A 21,781-nucleotide genomic window follows, 5' to 3' on the forward strand; every position below is an offset into this window, starting at 1 on the left:
AGAAAAAAATATACGAATAACTATATTTTTAATATATATATATATATATATATATTTTTTAAAGTTTGTTTGTATTTTCGCATAATTTTTTTTATTTGACTTATATTTTTTTTTGGAATTTATTAAATATCAAACTTTAGATTTTTCGAATATAAAAATTCTGATGTATTATTATGTCATAATGTCACTTTTTATAAAAATTTAAACTAACAATAGCAAGAAGTGCATTCTAATTTATTCGTGAGAATTAATTTTAAGGTATATAATTAGAAAATATAAATTATAACGGTTTAATTTACCGGATTACCGGCAGCTGCACCACCGTCAATCATATTGAATTCTGTGTTACCATCTTCAGAGGTAAAACAATGTGCTGGGAGATATGTAGGTGCAGCTGAAGTTGAAATGCTTATATCTGATAGGAGTCCATTCAAGTATTTGAATTCATCTTCTTGAGCCTGCATGCATCACCAGCCACCAACAAACTCTATTTAACATATCATTTTTAATTTTATTTTCTCTTTCTAGATTATTAAAAAAATATAGATTATATATAATCTGCACCTTAAACTTTGAGAAAATAACAGGACTAAGTCGTAATATATCAAAGGTTGGGATCACAAGATTGGTCAACGCTTGAACCAATCGAGTTGATCCTAATTCTTCTTTCACAATTTCGTGTAAAAATTTTCCATCATATTTGGGCCCAGGAGTAGTCCAATCATAGTTATCAGGAGGAGTGAAAATTATGGGACCATCATTGATATAGAAATTTTTTATATCATCAGTATTATATTTTGGACGAGGATTGTTTGTATTGGCATCTGGAGCACCCAACATTGCTGCAATAAGTCCACCAGTGCTTGTTCCTGCAACCACATCAAAATAGTCTGCAATTCTTGCCTGCTCTCCATCAAGTTTCTATACATAAATTTCAGAGATCTAGGTCAGTACGTTGTTATCTAAAACCAAAAAAGAAATATATATAGCTAAGCAGTAAGTAGTTAAAAATATTAGAGTAGCCAGTTTCTATAATTTTAATACCAGCAATTAATTAATCATAGCTTTTATGATAACGTTAAGTTATCAACGTTGAATTTTTTCATCATGTCAATATCAACGTTGAATTTTTTCATCATGTCAATTTTAGCAATATCATATCGTCATGTCACGGTTGTTTTATTTTATATTTTTAATTATAATTTATTTTAGAATGAATACTCAACCTAGCTCTTGATAATTCTTTTGAAGGATTACGAGATTCTCAAGCAAAAAGAAATATTATTTTTAATTTTTAATTTTTATTTTTATAAGACTAATTAGCTCTTAAAAAATATTGACAGAAGAGCTAATCAGTCTCATAATCAGTCTTATAAAAATAAAGATCAGAAAAAAATATTTTTTTATTGAAAATCTCGTTGTCTTTTAAAATAACTATTAGGATTGTTTAATTATTTTATTTTATTTTATTTTATTTTGTACCTTAATTATTATCAAAATAATTGAGTAACATTAAATATAATAAGTTTGTAATTATGAATATTGTATTTATAAAATAATGAATATTAAATTATTATTTTTTTAAATTGCTGTAAAATGAAAGCATATAAATAATTTTATGAAAATAAAAAATGTTTTTTGTTTTAAAACTAAATAAAATATGAATATGTGTATCTAACCTTAAGCTCTCCCTCAAGGAAGTGAAGAACAACAGCAGGGATGAGTCCTTTTATGCCACCTCCATCAATGCTGAGGACAGTGAGTAACTTTCCCACTGATGGAGGTGGTAGCTTCGATGGTGAGTTTAGTCCAGCCATTAAGGTTTATTAGGACACTAATTAAGCACTTAAGAAAGTAGAGAAAGAATGAGTCTATAGAAGAGTACTCAAACAAACGAAGGAAGGCGTGAGTGTAAGCTTAAGAATCAAGCCTATATATAGAGCTCGTGTCATACGATAATGCTCGAGATAGGCATTGGATTATGGAAATAAAATATGAATTTTTTGTTTTGGGGCGGGGGAATAAATGAATAAAACATTGTTTAATTTGAGATTAACACGTGATGATGTATTATTATAATTGCAGTGGAGTATAATAATATGTATTGAAAGTAACATTTATATAAACATATTACAAATGATAAGGTTAAGGTACGTAGTCTAGCAACTTCTAAAGTTCCAACTGCAATTTTTAATCGTTGTTTTCTAACTTGTGAATAATGCATATGTGTAATAGTTTTAGAAAAATGGTGATTTCACTCTTTTTTTTTATGTTACTCTACATATAATGTTTTTAGATATTATATATTTTATAAATTTTAAAAAAAAATGATATTATCAAAATTAGAGTGATAATTTACTTCCGTAGTCTTATTTTTTTGTTATGCTACGTGTACATTAAAATTAGCCACCAAAATCAACTATCAGTATCAAATATATGCCGAAATATAAATACATGTTAAAAATAAGTTAAATCACACATGTATTTATATATAAATACATTAATGCTTGATTTTAATAGCTGATTTTAGTGTATAAATAGCATTTTTGTTCTTTATTTATAAAATTTAAGTGTTAATACACAATACACTAAAAAATATTAGGAAGGAAAAGGCCAAAAGAAATCAAAACACATCCACAATTAGAAATTGGGAGTTACTCAGATAAAGACGTTTAAAACGTATTTTTTTAAAGACATTTTTTAATTTTTAGAATTTAATATATATAATCGATTAAACTGTGTTATTTTTGTTAAAATTAGACCAGATAAATCAATTTGACTGAAAAATCGATAAACCAAACATTGAACCATTCTAAACTAATATTCTTTTTTATAAAAATTGACTACAATACTCTTATTATAAAAATTGACTAAAATACTTTTATTTTATATATATTTTAAAAATCCTAAATCCTACCCTTATGATGGCATAGAGAGAAGAAAATGGTTAGAATTTAGGGTTTTCAAAATTTATAAAATAGAAATATTTTAGTCATTTTCTATAATAGGAGTATTGTAGTCATTTTTTATAAAAGAAAATATTAATTTAGACTAGTTCAAAATTTAGTTTATTGATTTTTTAGCTAAATCGATTTGTCCGGTCAAATTTTGATAAAAATAATTCGATTTAATCAATTACATGTGTTAAATTTTAATTACTAAAAGATCATCTTTAAAAAAAGATGTTTTAGGTGTCTTTATGTGAGTGGTTCCCTTAGAAATTACTTTTAAAAATGAAGAGTGCTAAGGGCCAGCAAGTTTTATGATTTATAGCCATCAATTAGTCATTATTGATATTTTTAATAGTGTGAGATTTCATCCAATAATGTAGAATTACTCACTTTTCTTTTGCTAGTTAAGTGCTAGCCAAATTTAAAAAAAAGTGTTGACCCTAAACTTTCTATTTAAAAATTATTTTAAATTTTAAAAGTAATTTCAACAAATACTATTATTGTAACCTATACTTATTAAAAATTACATTTATATTTTGTTTTGATTATCAAATATAAGTATCATAACTTTTAAAATATTATTTTGAAAACAATAAATTACTTTTAGAAAATATAACATATTTTAATAAAATATTTGAAAGATAATAAAAAATAATCTTAAATAGTTGAAAATTATATTATTTTATATTTTTTAATTTTTTCCCATTTTATTTATATTCTTTAATTACGACTGAAATAATTAAACAATATTAGTCATTAAATAGAATACATGTATAATTATATATATTATTATAAATATTAAATTAAATATAATAATTTTATGTTATTTTTTTTTATTCATTATTTTAAAATTTGTTAATATACACCATGATTACGATAGGTTGCATTGTTTATCGATATATATGCGTTATTATTGCAGTTATATTGTTAGTTTAAACTTTAAACACACATATAAAAACGAGTTCAAAGTATAGGGGTTGTTGTAGCCATATAGGAGGGAATTATCGTCAGCAGTGCATATTCGGGAGCATAAACGACAATAATGAACGTGCATTGCCCTTGAAAATGATTAATAAAAGTTAAGAAATGAACAAATTAAAATAAAAAAATACTTTTAATATTATAAAAAAAATTATAAAAGATATATTAAAAGGCATACATTTTGGCACATTTATTGTATGTTGACCTCATTGCCCCTAGACGCTTTTTATTTTTATTATTGGGTTTTTATTAATGTTTTCAAATAATGGAAGAATTTATGTATTTTTTTTATGTGAAGGGCACAAATTTAAGAGACAGATTTATGATTTAAAAAAAAATTAATGTCCAATTCTGAGTATTAGATTTAGATTTTTTATTTGTATTTTAAAGAGACCATTTCGATAAAAACATAAAAAAAATGTCTTTTTTTAAAGACGTTTATATGTGTCATCATTGTATTATTAGATATTTTTTATTAAATCGGTTAATAATTTATTTTTTAATAAATCAGAATAAAATTAGTTTATTATAGCAACAATAATAAACCTAATTGTCTGTATTATAATTATTAGATTCAATTTGATCTGATCAATTTACACAATCTAAATCGAATCATGTTTAAATTTTTTGATAAAAAGACAAATATATTCCTGATTTTTGTTTTAAAAAAAATGATCTAGTAAGTTATGTGAATTAGTCGGTTCGACCGGATCTGATAACAATTGAGTTTATTGTTATTATTATAAAAAAATCGGTTTTATTATAGTTCGTGAAGAAATTAAAAAATAATTGATTTATTAATACGTCCCATAATAATGCGACACATAAATATTTTTACAAAAAAATATTTTACGCGTCTTTATCAGAGTATTTTCCGTATTTTAATATTAAAAAATTTTTAAACGTGCAAATCACACTCTTTGATTTATTTTATAATAGAAAAATATTTATTTCAACATAAATCAGACTCTTCAATTTTGTGCACTATAAAATCTGACCCTTATATATCAAATAGATTCTCATATACAAATTTTATTTTTTTGTATATTTATAACAAAATTTAATTATAATAATATACTTTTAATATAATTTTATTATTTATTTTATTTTTTTGACTCACATTTTGAAAATACTCCATTCTCATTGTAATTTTCCAGAACAAAGGAATAGAGTATAAGGAGAGTTTTGAAGAGTTGAGGGAAGAAGAAGGAGAAAATGAGAATTTTAACGAGTAGTTTAGGCGTGAGGTACATATAAACATACAAATTAAACGATCTAATTTATTTTTAATCATTTCAATTTTTTTTAATAATACACAAATTAGATGGTCTGATTTAAATTTTTTCAAAATAATAATAATAATATTAATATCAAAATCGGACCTATTAATTTAAATGTTTCAGAATTTAAAATTTTTTTACACCAACAAAAAATCAAACAATCCGATTTTTCTCTATAAATTAAAAAAAAAACTACTACCTCACCGTATAACACACCCTATTTCTGTATCGTATCATAACACACATATAATCTATATTCAAAAAAGTTTCAACCATTGTAGACTATTTATAATTACTGTGTGCATGTATTCTTGTATCTCAAAAAAAAATAAAAAGAGTAAAATATAATTAAATTTTTTAATATTTTGGCTTCGGACTAATTAATTTTAAAAAAAGTATTAATTTAGTTCTCAATAATAGTAAACAATAGACTCATGATGTTTTTCTATCTGTTAGGAGTTATAGTGCAGTTAGTGTGATAGCTGTTAATTCTGTTAGAGTTAGTTAGTAAGGGATCCAGCTGACTCAGCAGCTTCTAGTAGCTTCCATAGTTTGTTACAGTTTGTTAGATACTCTTGTGTGCATATAAATAGCAAAACCTCACATGCTGCAATTCAGTTGTTGATTTGAATGCAGCTTCACGTTTTCTCTGTTTTTCTCTTTCTCCCTCTTTCTCTTTGAATCACTCCTTTGAGGCCTGGTACCTTTCATGGTATCAGAGCTTCCAAGCTTCGCTGCTTTGCTGCTCATTCAACAATGACACAAGGATTCATAGCCACTCTAATATCAATGAAACTGGATGAAGACAATTTTCTGCAATGGAAGGATCAAGCAATCTCAACCATAGAAGGGAATGATATGCTGAGCCACGTCACAGGAAAAGGAATTCCTCTTCAGTTTGTGCAGTCGGCTGAAGGAACAGACACCACCACAGTGAATCCAGATTATTAGAAGTGGAAGAGGCAGGATGCTCTTCTCAAATCTTGGCTACTTGCTTCTATGAGTAAGCCATTTACAACAAGAATGGTAAGTTGTGTATATACGAATCAAGTGTGGAAGAGGCTAAAGGACCATTTTTCCTCTCAGATCAAGGCTAAGGTGATGCAATTGAAAAACAAGCTTAGCACACTCTAAATTGGAGGATCAAGTCAGTGCCAGGTTTTTGAGCAAAACCTTGTGCTACCAGCCTGGCTTTGTGCTTCTGAAGTGAGCCATCTGCATTATATTTAAGCCTAAACACCCATTTGCTTCCAATTGCCTCCCTATCAGGTGGGAGCTTTACCAGCATCCATGTATTGTTTCTTAGAATGACTTCATACTCTAAGTCCATTGCTGCCTTCCACTCAGGAGTCTTGAGTGCTTGCCTGACACTTCTTGGCTCTATACTGGCCAGAAACAGTTTTGGTTTCACAATACCTGCTTTACCTCTAGTCAACATTGGATGAATGTTTTGGGGAAGGGTTGTGGTTTTTGGATCCGGTTGGGGGAGTGTTGTGGTGTTTGGTTCAGGGTTAGATAAAGGAAGGACAATTTCAATGTCATTGATAGGAATAGGAGTTGGGATTGAGGAGATTGCCACTGGTGCTGTGGTTTCTGGTGAAGACTGTTGATTAGCACTTAACTGACTTAAGGTGTTTAAAGAGTTGTTGTGTGGTGTAGAGGGTTGAGAGAGATTGGTTGAGGTTGTATGTTGGGATGAGGTAGGCTGTTGGTTGGTAAAGGGAGCCTGAATGGATGCTGAGACTCTTGGGATTGTAGGAATTGAGTGAATTGGACCTGCTGCCTCAAGGTTTAATTTCTACCTGCCTGCTAAAATGGAAATTGGTCTTCAAAGAACACCACATTTGGTGTGATGATGACCTTTCCCTGTTGAGTAAGGCATTTATAGCCTTTCTGATCAGTTCCATACCCAAGGAAAGTGCAAGGAGAGGATCTGAAGTCCAGCTTATGTTTGTTGTATGGTCTCTAATGTGGGAAGCACAAACACCCAAAGACTCTGAGTTGATCATAGGAAGGTTGTTTGCCAAGCAGTTTCTCTGTTGGTGATATGCCATTTAGGACCGGTGTTGGAAGGATATTGATCAGTTTTGCTACTGTGCAAAAGGCTTCACCCCAGAATCTTGTAGGCATGGAGGCTGTTGCCAATAAGGTGAGTTCCATTTCTACTATATGCCTGTGCTTCCTTTCAACGGACCCATTTTGTTGATGAACATGAGGACAAGTAAATCTGTGTTGAACTCCTTTGACCTGCAGAACCTGTGACAAACTTCTATATTCGGCTGCATTATCGCTTTGTAACATTTTAAGTTTAGTATTCAATTGCAGTTCAACCTTTTGTTGGAAATTTTCAAAGACTATTTTTAATTGAGCTCTGGACTTAATTAGATAAAGCCAAGTATATTTTGAAAAGGCATCAACAAAATTAACATAATACCAATTTCCATTGCTGTCTGGCATTGGGGCAGGACCCCAAATGTCTGAATATACAAGGTCTAAGGGATGAGTGTACTCAGTTTGTGAGGAAGGAAAAGGGAGCTGATGGGACTTACCAATACAGCAGGCTGAGCAACTTATTTTAACTGGTACAGTGGGGAATTTACAGACTCTTAGGACTTTAGACAGCACAGTATGGTTAGGGTGACCTAGCCTAGCATGCCAAACAAGGGAATCAACTTTATTACTATTATTCCTTACTGTATTAGCATATGCAGCAGCAAAGCTAGCTGGTGATTGCATCTTGTTAACACTAGGAAACCTATAGAGGCCTTTTTCCACAATGCCTTGAAGCATAATCTTCTCAGTGTCCTTATTCTTTACATAGCACCTATCATCATGGAATTCAAAGAAAATTTGATTGTCACAGCACAATTTATGCACACTCATTAGATTCTTTGTTATTTCAGGTACACACAGTAAGTTTCTCATGTGAAGTAACTTAGAGCTCAAGTTAGTCTTGAAATAAGAGTTTCCAACAAAAGAAATGTGCAAACCTGTTCCATTGCCAACTACTACTTGCTCATTTTCATGATATTCTTCTTTCTCCATCAGATTCTTCTCATCATGTGTCATGTGATGTGTAGCTCCAGAGTCAGGGTACCAACTGGAGTCATGAGCTGTTGCTGGTGTTGCTATGAGATTGCTGAGATTTGCTTGTGGTTGAGTGTGCTGATTTCGCCCAGTGTTGCTGTAACTTTCACCACCAAAGCCTTCTTCCTCATATTGATCCTCACTGTACCTGAACCAGCAAGTTCTTGCAGTGTGTCCATATTTGTTACACAGCTGACATTGTGACCTATCATACTCGTAGCTTCTTGAATTATACGTTCTGCCTCCTTTGTTGGCCTGCCTGTTTGTATCGGATTCTTGCATCACTATCAATGTATCACATAAAATTTTAACGGTAGTATTTATATATACTGTTATCTATTGTGATGTGTTTATTCATGAAAAATTATCTTGTAGATAATAATTTTTGGAGTAAAACGTCACCTATTTTAATAAGATTCATAATAAATAGAGAGTAGTTGATAAATATTATATGAAAACTCATAATATAATAAATGCTTCACGATAAAAATTATATGTTTTCATATTTATATAACAATAACAGAACATACACCACTACTATAGATAATAAAATATATGAGTAATTTTGTTTTGTTTTACACTATCTACTAATCGAAAGATATATATGTCTATCGTTTGTTATTGTTAAAGGACTTAATTGATATTTTTTTATTTAAAAACTAATAAATCTGAAGTCAAAATCCTAAAAAATGTAATTGTAATTTTATCCAAAATAAAATATTAACTTTGTGCTTTCATTAAGGTTTAATTACTTTGTATTTCTATACAGTTTTATCAAACATTTAACTAAGTGTTTATAGTTTAAAAATTTATAAACTTCTTTCATAGATGATCGTGTTTGTACTTTTTTCCTTGGTAAAAGTATAATTAGTTTTTTTTTTATATACTATCTTTAATATTCACATATTATATAAGAATGTGATAGTAACTACACAAATAAATGTTTGTGTAACATCGCTTTAGCACATGGAAGTCAAGTAGGTGAGAGATTTTATAATGTAAAAGATTCTCATTCCATATTTGATTATAATTACTCATTTGTTTTCTTAATTATATATGTTATCTTATCATTTATAAATTATTTTGAGTAGTAGTTGATGTGAAAAAAGAAACGTTCTTTTTCGTACTCTGAATAATAGAATAAAAATTCTTCTTTTGGAAGAAAGTAAAAAATTGCTCTAAAAATTCAATTGAGATACCAGATTAACTCGTCATCATCACTTTTATTGATTGGTCTTAGAATAGTAAAGCACGCAACATCATTTATTGAAAACAAAGCACAAAGATAGTACACATAGAGAAGGCATATATATCTAACAGTAAAGACTCACGTGCAGTTTGTTTTGATATGAAGTTGATATAGTACAGAATCGTTAGACAGTAATTCAGTCAAATTTGTCAAATTATCTAACGATTCTTAAATATCAACTTCACATAAAGACAATTGCACTTAAGTTTTTACCATATCTAATTGCATGCACACACAAATTGAAAGGAAATATAATTCAAACATCACGATGATGACGATTGACGTTGTTGCAACAGTAGTTTCATGAATTCAACACTAATATTTCTTGGATCCCAATTTAGCGATTCGACCCTTTCTCTCGTCGGACAGAATCTTAGCATAGCTACATGCAATAAATTAAAGAGAATAATTAGTATTATTCATATTCAAAAACAACTATCTTTATGCATGTATATTAATTACCGTATAAGCTCCTGTTTATACGTAGTAGTATTATCGATGGGTTCGAGTTGAAAAGTTACTGGATTGATTTTTTTAACGTTTCCTTCTATCATCTTATTCGCAATATCCACCAGATTCTGCAAGTTAACCGGGTCTGCATTGTCCATCTTATCCATATCTGGAGTCAGAGCATCCGTCTGCAATAATATGTAATGTTATTGTTTATGTAATTATAAAAGCAATAGATTATAAAATTATTTTTAAGTTGGTTCCTAATTTTCTTTTTTCATTTAAATTCATAAAACTGAATGTACCTGAACTCGAAGGTAATTGCGCTCAGCGTTACGAGCTTTAAAGAGACTATAAGCATAATACTCCACTACGCTTGTTGTTGCAGCACCGATAATGTCCAACATAGGAGATGTTTTTAGGTTAAAAGATGCATCAAATTCAGCCATCCATTGTATTAGATTCCATTGATTTACTGTGGCAACGTCCCATCCCGGCGCAGCCACCGGCGGTTGAACTCCACAACCCAGAGACAGCAGCAAGATATTGGAGTAGTCATCTGTTCTGTCCATCATTGGGTATAATTCTGGATGTTTCATCTTCTCTTGTCCTAATTCACTCAGAGACACCAATACCTGACCAGAATATATTATACATACATAACATTGTGTTTAGAAATAATAATGCACATAAAGTTTTTATATAAATTGGTACAAAGGATATTTTTTAATTGAGTCTATCAAAATTCAGTTTATCAAGATTTATTAAGTATATTAAAATTAAAGGTGAAAATTCATATGTAGTTAATTTCATGAAAATTAATAACTGAGAGTAATTAGATGAAAATTAATCTTTGACTGATCTTAGTTAAGTTGTCTGACCTAAATTTTCACTATATTAAAAGCAAAGAAAATGTTATAAGCTAGTATAATTTTATACTAACTACTACTCTTAGTTCATATTGTTAGATGTATTTAATTAGATAAATATAAATATATTATAATATTACTTTTTTCAACAGTTTTAAACAGTAAAAATAAAATATATGAATGATTATATTTTTAACATATTTTTTAAGTAAAATTTTTTTAAAATTTGTTTGTATTTTTGCATAAATATTCTTTTTCTCTTTTTTTATTTAACTCATATTGTTCTTTTTTTTTTTGGAGTTCACCAACTATAAAATTCTAAATTTTGTGAACATACAAATTTTGATATCATATTATGTTTTCAAAATCTTAAATTAGTAAAAAAAATATATGAATGATTATAAAATGATTTTAATTTATTTATGAGAATTAATTTTAAGCTATATAATTTAAAAAATATAAATTATAACGATTTAATTTACCGGATTACCGGCAGCTGCACCCCCATCAATCATATTAAATTCTTTGTTACCATCTTCAGAGGTAAAACAATGTGCTGGGAGATATGTGGGTGCAGCTGAAGTTGCTATGCTTATATCTGACAGCAGTCCATTCAAGTATTTGAATTCATCTTCTTCAGCCTGCATGCATCACCAGCCACCAACAAACTCTATTTAACATATTATTTTTAATTCTATTTTTTCTTTCTAAATTATTAGAAAAACTATATATATATATATATATGATCGGTACCTTAAACTTTGAGAAAATAGTAGGCCTAAGTCGTAATACATCAAAGGTTGGAATCACAAGATTGGAGAATGATTGAACCAATCGAGTTGATCCCAATTCTTCTTTCAAAGTATCGTGTAAAAATTTTCCATCATATTTGGGCCCAGAATTAGGAGTAGGAGTGTTAGGAGGGAAAATTTTGGCACCGTCGTCGATATAAAATTTTTTTATATCTTCAGTAGTAAATTTTGGACGAGGGTTGTTTGCATTGGCATCTGGGGCACCCAACATTGCTGTAATGAGGCCACCAGTGCTTGTTCCTGCAATCACATCAAAATAGTCTGCAATTCTTGCCTGCTCTCCATCAAGTTTCTATACATAAATTTCAGAAATCTAGATCAGTATGTTGTTATCTAAAACAGGAAAAGAAAATAAGAAATATAATATAGCCAAGTAGTAAGCGATAAAAATATTAGAGTAGCTAGTTAATTAACATTTTTATGATTCTTTAACATTTTTCTAGTTTTAACACTAGCAATTAATTAATCATAACTTTTATAATAATGTTAAGTTAGTTAACGTTGAATTTTGTCTTGTCAATTTTAGCAATAACATATTTAAAATTATTTTTGAATTTTGTCGTCATGTCGGGGCGGTTATTTTATTTTATATTTTTAATTATTACTTATTTTATTTTGTGCCTTAATTATTATCAAAATAATCGAATAATATTGAAGGTAATAAATTTATAATTATAAATATTGTATGTTTAATTTTAAATTATTATTTTTTAAAATTGTTGTAAAATAAAAGCATATAAATAATTTTATGAAAATGAAAAATGTATTTTTTTAACTACATAAAATATGAATATGTATATCTAACCTTAAGCTCTCCCTCAAGGCAGTGAAGAACAACAGCAGGGATGAGTCCTTTTATGCCACCTCCATCAATGCTGAGGACAGTGAGTAACTTTCCCACTGATGGAGGTGGTAGCTTTGATGGTGAGTTTAGTCCAGCCATTATGGTTTATTAGGACACTAATTAAGCACTTAAGAAAGTAGAGAAAGATTGAGTCTATAGAAGAGTACTCAAACAAACGAAGGAAGGCGTGAGTGTAAGCTTAAGAATCAAGCCTATATATAGAGCTCGTGCCATATGATAGTGCTTTAGATAAGCATTGGATTATTGAAATAAAAATATGGATGTTTTGTTTTGGGGCGAGGCAATAAATGAGTAAAGCACTGTTTGAGATTAACACGTGATGATATAGGAAAAAGATAGAGACGAGCAAATTTTGTAATTTTTAGTTATCAATTAATCATTAATAATATTTTTAGGAAAAATATAGGGTACTAACATATTATCTGTCAATTTATTGTTAATAATAACTAATTATTATATTTTAAACACATATATAAAGAGACACATCCAGAAAATATATTTATAAAGACATTTTTATTAAACACAGTTATAAAAAAAATATTTTTATTAGACACATCTACAAAGACAATTCCATCAAACACTCTTATAAATAAGAATTGGCAGAAGTTAGCAAAAATATTGTTGATAATGTAGCGAAATTGATATTTTTAATGGTGTGTGATTGTATTTAAAAACATAGAATTATTCAATTTCTTTTTAATATTTAAATGCGGACCAAAATTTAATAAAAGTACTAATTCCCTAACACTTTTCGATAATATATATATTACTATAAAAAAATTTAAGTAGTCAATATTTTTAAGAGAATAATTTTACGTCATTAAATATAATTTTATATAATCACAAAAAAATATAATTTAATTTTATACCATTAAAATTATTAATAATAACTAATTAATAATTATAAATCACAAAATTTATTAGCTTCATAAGAATCTTCTTATTATAATTGCGGTGGAGTATAATAATATGTGTTGAAAGTAACATTTATATAAACATATTACAAACGATAAGGTTAAGGTACGTAGTCGAGCAACTTCTAAAGTTCCAATTATTGCAATTTTTAATCGTTGTTCTTGTTAGAGAATCATTAGAATTAATTTAGATCAATTAGTATCGTCTATATTTATATAATATATTTGTACATTAATCGTAAGATTCTATATCTTTATTACTTTGATTCATTTAACACATATAAATATCTCTTATATATTGTACCTCAGAATACAACTCAATAATACACTTTTCATATTATTCTCTCAGTCTCTTATTTCTATCAGTTCTAACTTGTAAATGCATATGTGTAATAGTTTTAGAAAAATGGTAATTTCACTTTTATTTTTTTTATAACGTTACACTACATATAATGTTTTTATATATAATATATTTCATAAATTTATAAAAAAATAATATTACTAAAATTAGAGTGATAATTTATTTCCGTAGTTTTATTTCTTTATATATGAAAATTTGAGTGATACACATACAATACGTACACTAAAAAATAGTGCGAAGGAAAAGGGTCTTAATCAAACCAAAAGAAAAATACATACAAAATGAGATGGATATATAATATTAAGGATGCATGGGTTTATTAAAGTTTATTATGTTTTTTTAAAGTATAAATTTGTATTTGGTGAATAAAAATATTATATGTTTGTTTTTTAGTTTTTAACAACTATGAATACTTTAAAAAATACCTGTGAAAATATTTTTTGAAATCAGTTTATACTATTTAATTATAAATTTTATTATATTAAAAATAATTTTAAATTTTCAAAGTAATTTCACCAAATACTATTATTATTGTAACCTATACTTATTGAAAACTACTTTTGATTTTTGTTTTAATTACCAAATATAAGTATTATCACTTTTAAAATATTATTTTTAAAACGATAAATTACTTTTACAAAGTATATAACCTATTTTAATATAAATATTTGAAAGATAATAAAAAAATAGTCGAAACCAATTTAAATTTTTTATTTTATTTACATTCTTTAATTATTATTATTGGAATAATTAAACAATATTAGTTATTAGATATAATAAATATATAATAAATTTGTTAAAAGAAATATAATAAATATATAATTATATATATTATATATAAAATTATAGATATTAAATTAAATATAGGTGAAAAGTCAGGTCTAGTCGACTTCACATAAAATTGATAGTTGAGAGCCGTTAGATAAAAATTTAGTCAAATAAGCCAACTGCACCTGAGTTCCAGTTTAAATATAATAATTTTATGTTAGTACTTTCCTATCCATTATTTTAAAATTTGTTATATACACCATGATGAGTCCATGATTACGATAGGTTGCATTGTTTATCCATGTATGTGCGTTATTATTGCAGTTATATCTTAGTTTAAAGTTTAAAAACACATAAAAAACGAGTTCAAAGTATAGGAGTTGTTGTAGGCTTTTAGCCATATTGGAGGGAATATCGTCAGCGGTGCATATTCCGAACGATAAACGACAACAATGAACGTACATTGCCATGCCAGCACATTAATTATTGAATATTATATATTATCTTTACGTATTTTTATTTTAAAAAATGATCGATAAAAGTTAAGAAATGAAAAAAATAAAAATTTTAATATAATAAAAAATATTTAAAAAATTTAAATATTATTAAAACATATTAACAAAGTTTTATCCTACTAAATAGAATGACTATGTAAATAAAAAAGGCAAATTCATTATTTCTGAAAAAAAAAGGCATGCATTTTGGGTTTTGGCACATTTATTGTGTGTCAACCTCATGTTGCACCTTGAATGCACAAATGACAAATCCGATATTATATTAGAGTAAAAATTTTAAATAATTTTTTATAATTATCTTAAAAGATAATCAATATTTTAATAAAAAATATTATTTTAAAGATATGAGACTAAATTAATATTTTTATATTAATGAATAAGTCTATATAATATATTAAATTATGTTAAACTATTGATTTATTCATTAAAAATTAATTAGTGTTGATTAATTTTTTTATTAGGAGTTTCATTGTTTTTTAAGAGTATTGTCAAGATCGTTTAATTTTTTTGTATTATTTTTTTAAATATATCATCTAAATTTATTGGGTAAAAGTAGGGGTGTTTATAGTTCGACCCAGTCTAAAGACCCGACCCGGTCCAAAATATTTTAGGAATAATTTAGTGTGATTTTACTGGGTCTATAGTGGGATAAGGGTCTCAAAAATAGACTCGATTATTATTTCAAGCCGGATCCAGGTCAATGCGAACCCGGGTTCACCTAACTTATGTACACCCTAAAGAAACTAAAAAAGATATATATGTTTTAAATTAATTTCAATATTATGTTATATTGATTATAAGCTTATTGTTTTATTTTTAATCACACTTATTGAATTAAAAAATAGATCAAAGAAGAATTAAATTAGAATTTATGAACAAATTCAAGTTCAAATATGAATATCAACTTTTTGGTAACAAGTTTCTTTTTATAAATAAGTACATCATAAATAAGTTTCTTTATAAATAATTTCTTTATAAATTATTGTTAAAGCTTTTTTTTGTTGGTTAGATGGATTGGATAACTCCCAATCCTAGTACTACACAACACACTCACACACTCTTTACACACTTACCAAATATTTTCTTCCTCGATAGTATTTGAATTCGGGACTTTTGAGGTGGGGAGGGGGAGATATACCATGTGAATTATGACTCATTGGCTATTGTTAAAGTTTTAAAGACCCGGTCTAGATCCCGTATAGTTGTGGCCTAAAAATGTTTAAATTTTATCGGATTTAAGGCCGGATTAAAATCTAAAAAATAAACTTGATATATGTTTAGGGCTGAATTTAAATTAGAACAAATCCGATTTCACTCAACGCATGAACATCCCTAGATAAAATTAGAAAATATTAATAATTTTTAAATTATTTTTATTTATAAAAAATAAATATTAGTGATTAACATATCATATAAATATATATTTTTTAATTATTAGATTTTTAAACCAATTTAAATTTTATAATTAAGCTCTTATTAATAATAAACATTAAAAAATATTTATAAAGTGTTAATTTTCTATTATATTTATTCTTTGCGGATATCATGATGGAGAAGCGAGAGCGTGGAGCACATAATGAGAGATGAAGTTGAGTTTTTTATGATATAGATTATAGCGAGAAACAGAGAAGGGAAGAAAGAAAGAGTTTCGTAGAAAGGTGAGAAAAAAAATATTATTTTGTGTCATTCTAAAAAAAAGGAGAGACTCACGTTTAAGAAATTAACAAATACTGAAGGTATCTTTAATTTGAAAATAGAATATTTTATTAATCTAAACGGTTTGTTGTTATGATAACGATCTAATTATAAAATTTAAAATATTTTAAAAAATTAATTAAGCAAGGAATACTTAATGTTACGCTGGTATAATTTTGTATTAATTATTACTACTCTTACTTCGTATTTTTAAATATATGTAATTAGATAAATGTGTTATAATATTACTTTTTTAAAAAATAAATTTAAAAAAAATAAACAAATAAATAATTATATCTGTAATTCATCGTCTCAAATAAAAATTTATTTTACGTCTATTTATCTTTACACAATTGACAGGACAATACTATTAATTAAATATGGACACACAAGAATAGTGATCAAGCTACAAACACCATTTGATAGGTACTTCTACTGTATGCCATGAGATGAAAACTTAGATGTACTCGACTTTAAATGAAGTTGATAACTGAGAGTCGTTAAATGATTTAATTGATTTGACAAAATTTTTATCCTACGACTCTCAATTATTAACTGCACGTGAAGTCGACTGCATCTGAGTTTTCACCTATATATAGCGCGTCATTATTAAAATTAGATTTCTTGGTTTAAATACATCTTAAAAGAAATTTAAAGTTTATTTGAATGAGCTTTTAAAAAAATTTCTTTTTTTTGATGATTTATTTAAAAAAAATAAAAAATAAAAAAATTATGTTTGAATATCTCATAAAAAATATATTTTTATTTATTAATTATTGTTGGATATAACAATACAAAAATATTTTTTGTTTATTTATTATGTAAAAATATTTTTTAAAAAAAATATATTTTTTAAAAACGATATAAATTGTAACTTTGTAATTTTTTATTTTTCTAGTGCTTTTATTTTTATTACTAGAAATTTACCAAATACGCTAAAAAAATATTTTTTATTTGATTTTTTTTATCAATTTAATGGCATCCAAACAAGTACTTAAAATAAAAAATAATTATTAATAAACATACATTATTAGTGGCACATTATTTATCAAAATCAACTATCACAGTATAATATACATTAAAATATAAAATAAACTTTAAAAATAAATTAAATTATACATATTTAATAACTAATTTTAGTATATAAATAATATATTTAATCAAAGAAATATACATTTTGTTCATTATTGACTATTAAATAATGAGTATTGACCTCAAATTGCACCGAAAATGCTCGAATCCGGTATTATTTGTTGGGATAAAGTATATTTTATCTCTAAAATTTTTAGAAATTATAAAAACCTTAAGATTAATGACTTTTAATTTTTGATCTATTAAATATTTTAACTATCAAAAGTTAATCAACAATTCTCTTTCTCATTCATAGGTCCAATCAGTCCAGACTAGACCATATTATAGTTTACTAGGTTTGTGTTACATAAAAATTTATAAGTCTAATTTTGGTCTATTATTAGAGACCTTTTTTTTTTAATGGATTGTTATTTTAGAGGCATAGTCAGACCTTAGGTATGTTTTTTGAGCGTGTTTCATTTAAAACAAAATTCAATACTTGATGTGATATGAAATATCTTAAGTCTAACTTTAAAATTTTGCATACCTTAAAACTTTTTTGTTTACATGGATTGGATTATAATAAATTGGACCTTTGAATCTATCTAATTAAAAAAAATTCAGTTTTGAGTCAACGAAAAATATAATTTTGTCGTATAATTTTATGAAAGAAACAATTGGACCAACTCACTAAGATTGGAAGGATTTTTGATAGCTCAAGCCTGATCTATATATATACATATCACTCACCTTTACGGCTTTACCAATTATCTCATCCACCTGTAGCACCACTACTACTTAATAATCAACGTTCATCCGCTGTCAATGAAAGTTAGTTTATATGGTATTCCGCCTCTTCCTCATCTTAAAGATCTCTAGCTCAATTCTTACCAACGACAATCCAAGAAGAAAAAATGATAAGGATGTGAGAAGTGTGTGAATGTGTGTTGTACTTATAATTGAAAGTTGTCTAATCTACCTGATAAAAAAAAATTTCTATTATCTGGACTTTCAAGCTAGATAAGAATGTCCTAATAACTTTGTTCAACATTGAATGAATGTTATGAGGTCTTACTGCAACCTTGGAGACAAAGAACTCAATGTTTACATGTCCTAGGTTGGAGGGATTTTTTTTTTAATATTTTAGTGTGGGATCAAATTTTTCAAGAAATAACTTTTGAAGTAGAATGATCATGACGACAACGAACTAATTAGTGATAATGATTTTAGTTTTTTACGAGGCATTGCTTTAGTAAATTACACATGCAACATTTATAAAATTCATGTACTGCTTGTGAGATATTGTTTAAATTTTTAAATTTTTCATTATTCAAATTGTTTAATGTCTTTTTTTCTAGAATTTTAAATTTTTTTCCTAAATGTATTTTTTTTTTTACTTAAAAGAAATAAACAAAAACTAAGAACGAGAAAAAAAAAAAGAAACTGCTTAAGAAAGGCAGTCCTGCTGAATATTACTCTCAAATTCTTTCCAAGGCAACGAAAGCTCCACTTGGGGAGAAAGGGTCCTCACTGCGGTCTTTGCCATGATGTCTGCTACTGTATTTACATCTCTCAAGATCAACCGAAGATCAGCACGCCATTTCCAATACATGATATCTCGAATTTTTAACACCAAAGGATCAATAAACCCAGAGCAATCTTGTAAATTATTGACAATAGTAAAAGCCTCCACACAATCTGTCTCACATATAATGTCTCTTTGTCCCGAGTCCCATGCTAAAAGAAAGCCTCTCCAAATAGCAAACAACTCTCCTTGCAAAATGCTACGACTCTCAATTGTTCCCAGACAGCCTCGTTGCCACCTTCCCTTCCAATCTCTACTAACACAAGCAAAACCAACTCGAGCACCACTGCCAGGATAGCTAGCATCACAATTAATCTTAAAGGTACCCACTGAGGGGGGAATCCAAGAGCCACTAATGGTTGAGGGGATAGACAGTCGTTGCAACTCAAAAATATTTCGGAGCTCCTTTTCCAAGGACAAAGCCATACCAATCACCTTGTCTGTGGTCCAATGGTCGTGAGGATGAAAGATCTCGTTATTCCTCGAACGCCAAATCCACCAGAGACCAGAAAAGAATCTAAAGGGGCGCTGTTTGCTATTATGTAAGAACCAACTCATCAAATCCACTGGTTGATCGGAGATCCCTAAAGCTTGCCAAACAAGTTGGGCTTTTGGACAATTCCGAATACAATGTAATATCGATTCCTGACCTGAGAAACATCGTGGACAGCTATCCGTGTGCGAAATGCCCCTCCTAAAACGAAATGTAGCAGTAGGAAGAGCCTCCCGAAGACATAGCCAGGCCAAAAATTTGTGCTTTTCCGGAACATGTTGACGCCAAAGCCAAAGCCAATTACCCCTATCCTTCTAAATAAACATCTTCTTACTGAGCCACAAATAACCACTATGAGCATCATAAACCTTTAAAACCGCACCAGTCCAACACCAACCGACCTCTGAACCAGCTTGAACATCTGGGTTGTAAGAGTTAATGTTGCTCTGCAGAGACTGATTCAGAGGAGAATAGATATTCTCAAGGTTCCACTGTCCAGATGACCGAAGGTCCAAGATCCTGAGATCCGAATCAGAAATGTGAACATAATCCATCTCCTAACACAGTCGCCCCTCTCTTCTCCATTTAGAAAACCAAAAGTTCTGTTCCAAATCCCCAATGCACCAAATAAAACCTTCCTTCAAGATATCCCAAGCTCGACATATACTCTTCCAAACATAAGATCCCCTTTCTCGAGACCGACTAAGACAATCATCCTTAGAAGAATGGTATTTCTCCGTCAACAGTTGAACCCATAGCTTATTGGGATGGTGAAAAAGTTGCCAAACTAGTTTTCCAAGAAGAGCAATATTGGCACAAAAAGGATCTCTAATTCCCAGACCTCCAAACTTCTTAGGGGTGACCAACACTTTCCAGTTAACTAGATTCAGGCCTCTACCATAAGCTTGACCCTTCCATAGAAAGTTTCGCATCATGGATTCTATCTTATTAGTTACTCCTTTAGGGAAGAGAGATACTTGCATACGATAAGTAGGAATCGCAGTCACTACCGAGTTGAGCAAACAGAGTCTACCTGCCTTATTAAGCAATCTCCCTTTCCAGCTGGCTAGCCTTCCCCGAATCTTGTCCAGAACATCATTGAAAGTTGCGCGTGTCACCCGAGAGCGATTAAGGTTCACCCCTAAATACTTGCCCAAGTTCTGGACAAATCTGATGTAGGAGACTCCAGTGAAAATCTCTTTTCTTGTTGCTGAAACATTCCTAGAGCATAGCGCTTTAGATTTCTCCACATTAACCTTCATCCCAAAGGCTCTGCAGAAATTCTTTACAGAAAAGAAGCAAATCATCGGCAAACATCAAATGAGAAATTCTTGGACCCCCTCTAAAAACCGCAACCGGCTTCCACAAGCCCTTATCAACTTGCTGATTAATAGAACAAGACAATCTCTCCATACACAACACAAACAGATACGGTGATATAGGATCTCCTTGCCTAAGACCCCTGCTCGGAGTGAAGCTTTTTAATCTATCCCCATTCCAGAGGATAGACAGTGAGGAAGTAGTGACACAACGCATAATCAGATTGACTGTCGGAGGAGGAAATCCAAAACTCACCAGGGTTTGTTTCAGGAATCCCCAATCCACTCTATCGTACGCTTTCTCCAGATCAATTTTAAAGGCCAAGGTGTCTTTCTTTGACTTTTTCTTCTTCATGAAATGGAGAACCTCTTGTGCTACAATGATGTTGTCTGGGGTTCCTCTCCCCGGGATAAACCCTCCTTAAAGGGGCCCAATAATCTCTTTGAGATGGGGACGAAGTCTATTGATCAGGACCTTCGTTATAACTTTGTAAACCACATTACAGAGACTAATTG

The 21,781-nt window shown here is 28.8% G+C and overlaps 3 protein-coding genes across 4 annotated transcripts in view; all 3 read right to left on the bottom strand.

Moving 5' to 3' along the window:
* LOC112800037 (patatin-like protein 2) overlaps nucleotides 1-1,922 on the bottom strand; it is a 32,320-nt gene extending 30,398 nt beyond the window's left edge. Inside the window, exon 1 of the mRNA XM_025842075.3 lies at nucleotides 1,680-1,922. Coding sequence (XP_025697860.1) covers nucleotides 1,680-1,817 — 138 coding nt within the window. The 5' untranslated portion in view covers nucleotides 1,818-1,922. The remainder of the gene's footprint in view (nucleotides 1-1,679) is intronic.
* Nucleotides 1,923-7,892: 5,970 nt separating this feature from the next.
* Nucleotides 7,893-8,726, bottom strand: LOC140184650 (uncharacterized). The gene is made up of 2 exons (XM_072236592.1): nucleotides 8,203-8,726; nucleotides 7,893-8,036 (listed from the first exon to the last, which is right to left on the bottom strand). Exons 1-2 carry the CDS (start codon nucleotides 8,579-8,581, stop codon nucleotides 8,026-8,028), a joined length of 390 nt encoding a protein of 129 aa, XP_072092693.1. The 5' UTR covers nucleotides 8,582-8,726; the 3' UTR covers nucleotides 7,893-8,025.
* Nucleotides 8,727-9,495: 769 nt separating this feature from the next.
* LOC112800039 (patatin-like protein 2) lies at nucleotides 9,496-12,728 on the bottom strand. Of its 2 annotated transcripts, XM_025842077.2 has the most exons (6): nucleotides 12,485-12,727; nucleotides 11,621-11,971; nucleotides 11,350-11,508; nucleotides 10,304-10,633; nucleotides 10,011-10,186; nucleotides 9,496-9,930 (listed from the first exon to the last, which is right to left on the bottom strand). In XM_025842077.2, exons 1-6 carry the CDS (start codon nucleotides 12,620-12,622, stop codon nucleotides 9,864-9,866), a joined length of 1,221 nt encoding a protein of 406 aa, XP_025697862.1. In that variant the 5' UTR covers nucleotides 12,623-12,727; the 3' UTR covers nucleotides 9,496-9,863. The 2 variants fall into 2 exon arrangements, with proteins under 2 accessions (XP_025697862.1, XP_072092692.1); XM_072236591.1 differs by lacking the exon at nucleotides 11,621-11,971 and having other exon boundaries at nucleotides 12,485-12,728.
* Nucleotides 12,729-21,781: the final 9,053 nt, after the last annotated feature.

This window comes from Arachis hypogaea, chromosome 5, assembly GCF_003086295.3.
Source record: "Arachis hypogaea cultivar Tifrunner chromosome 5, arahy.Tifrunner.gnm2.J5K5, whole genome shotgun sequence".
NCBI classification, from domain to species: domain Eukaryota; kingdom Viridiplantae; phylum Streptophyta; class Magnoliopsida; order Fabales; family Fabaceae; genus Arachis; species Arachis hypogaea.

Coding starts and splice junctions, on each gene's coding strand:
- LOC112800039 (XM_025842077.2), bottom strand. CDS start 12,622: ATGGCTGGACTAAACTCACCATCAAAGCTACCACCTCCATCAGTGGGA. Junction 11,972..12,484: donor GCCTTGAGGGAGAGCTTAAG/GTTAGATATACA, acceptor ATTTATGTATAG/AAACTTGATGGAGAGCAGGC. Junction 10,634..11,349: donor GTGCAGCTGCCGGTAATCCG/GTAAATTAAATC, acceptor TATTCTGGTCAG/GTATTGGTGTCTCTGAGTGA.
- LOC140184650 (XM_072236592.1), bottom strand. CDS start 8,581: ATGCAAGAATCCGATACAAACAGGCAGGCCAACAAAGGAGGCAGAACG.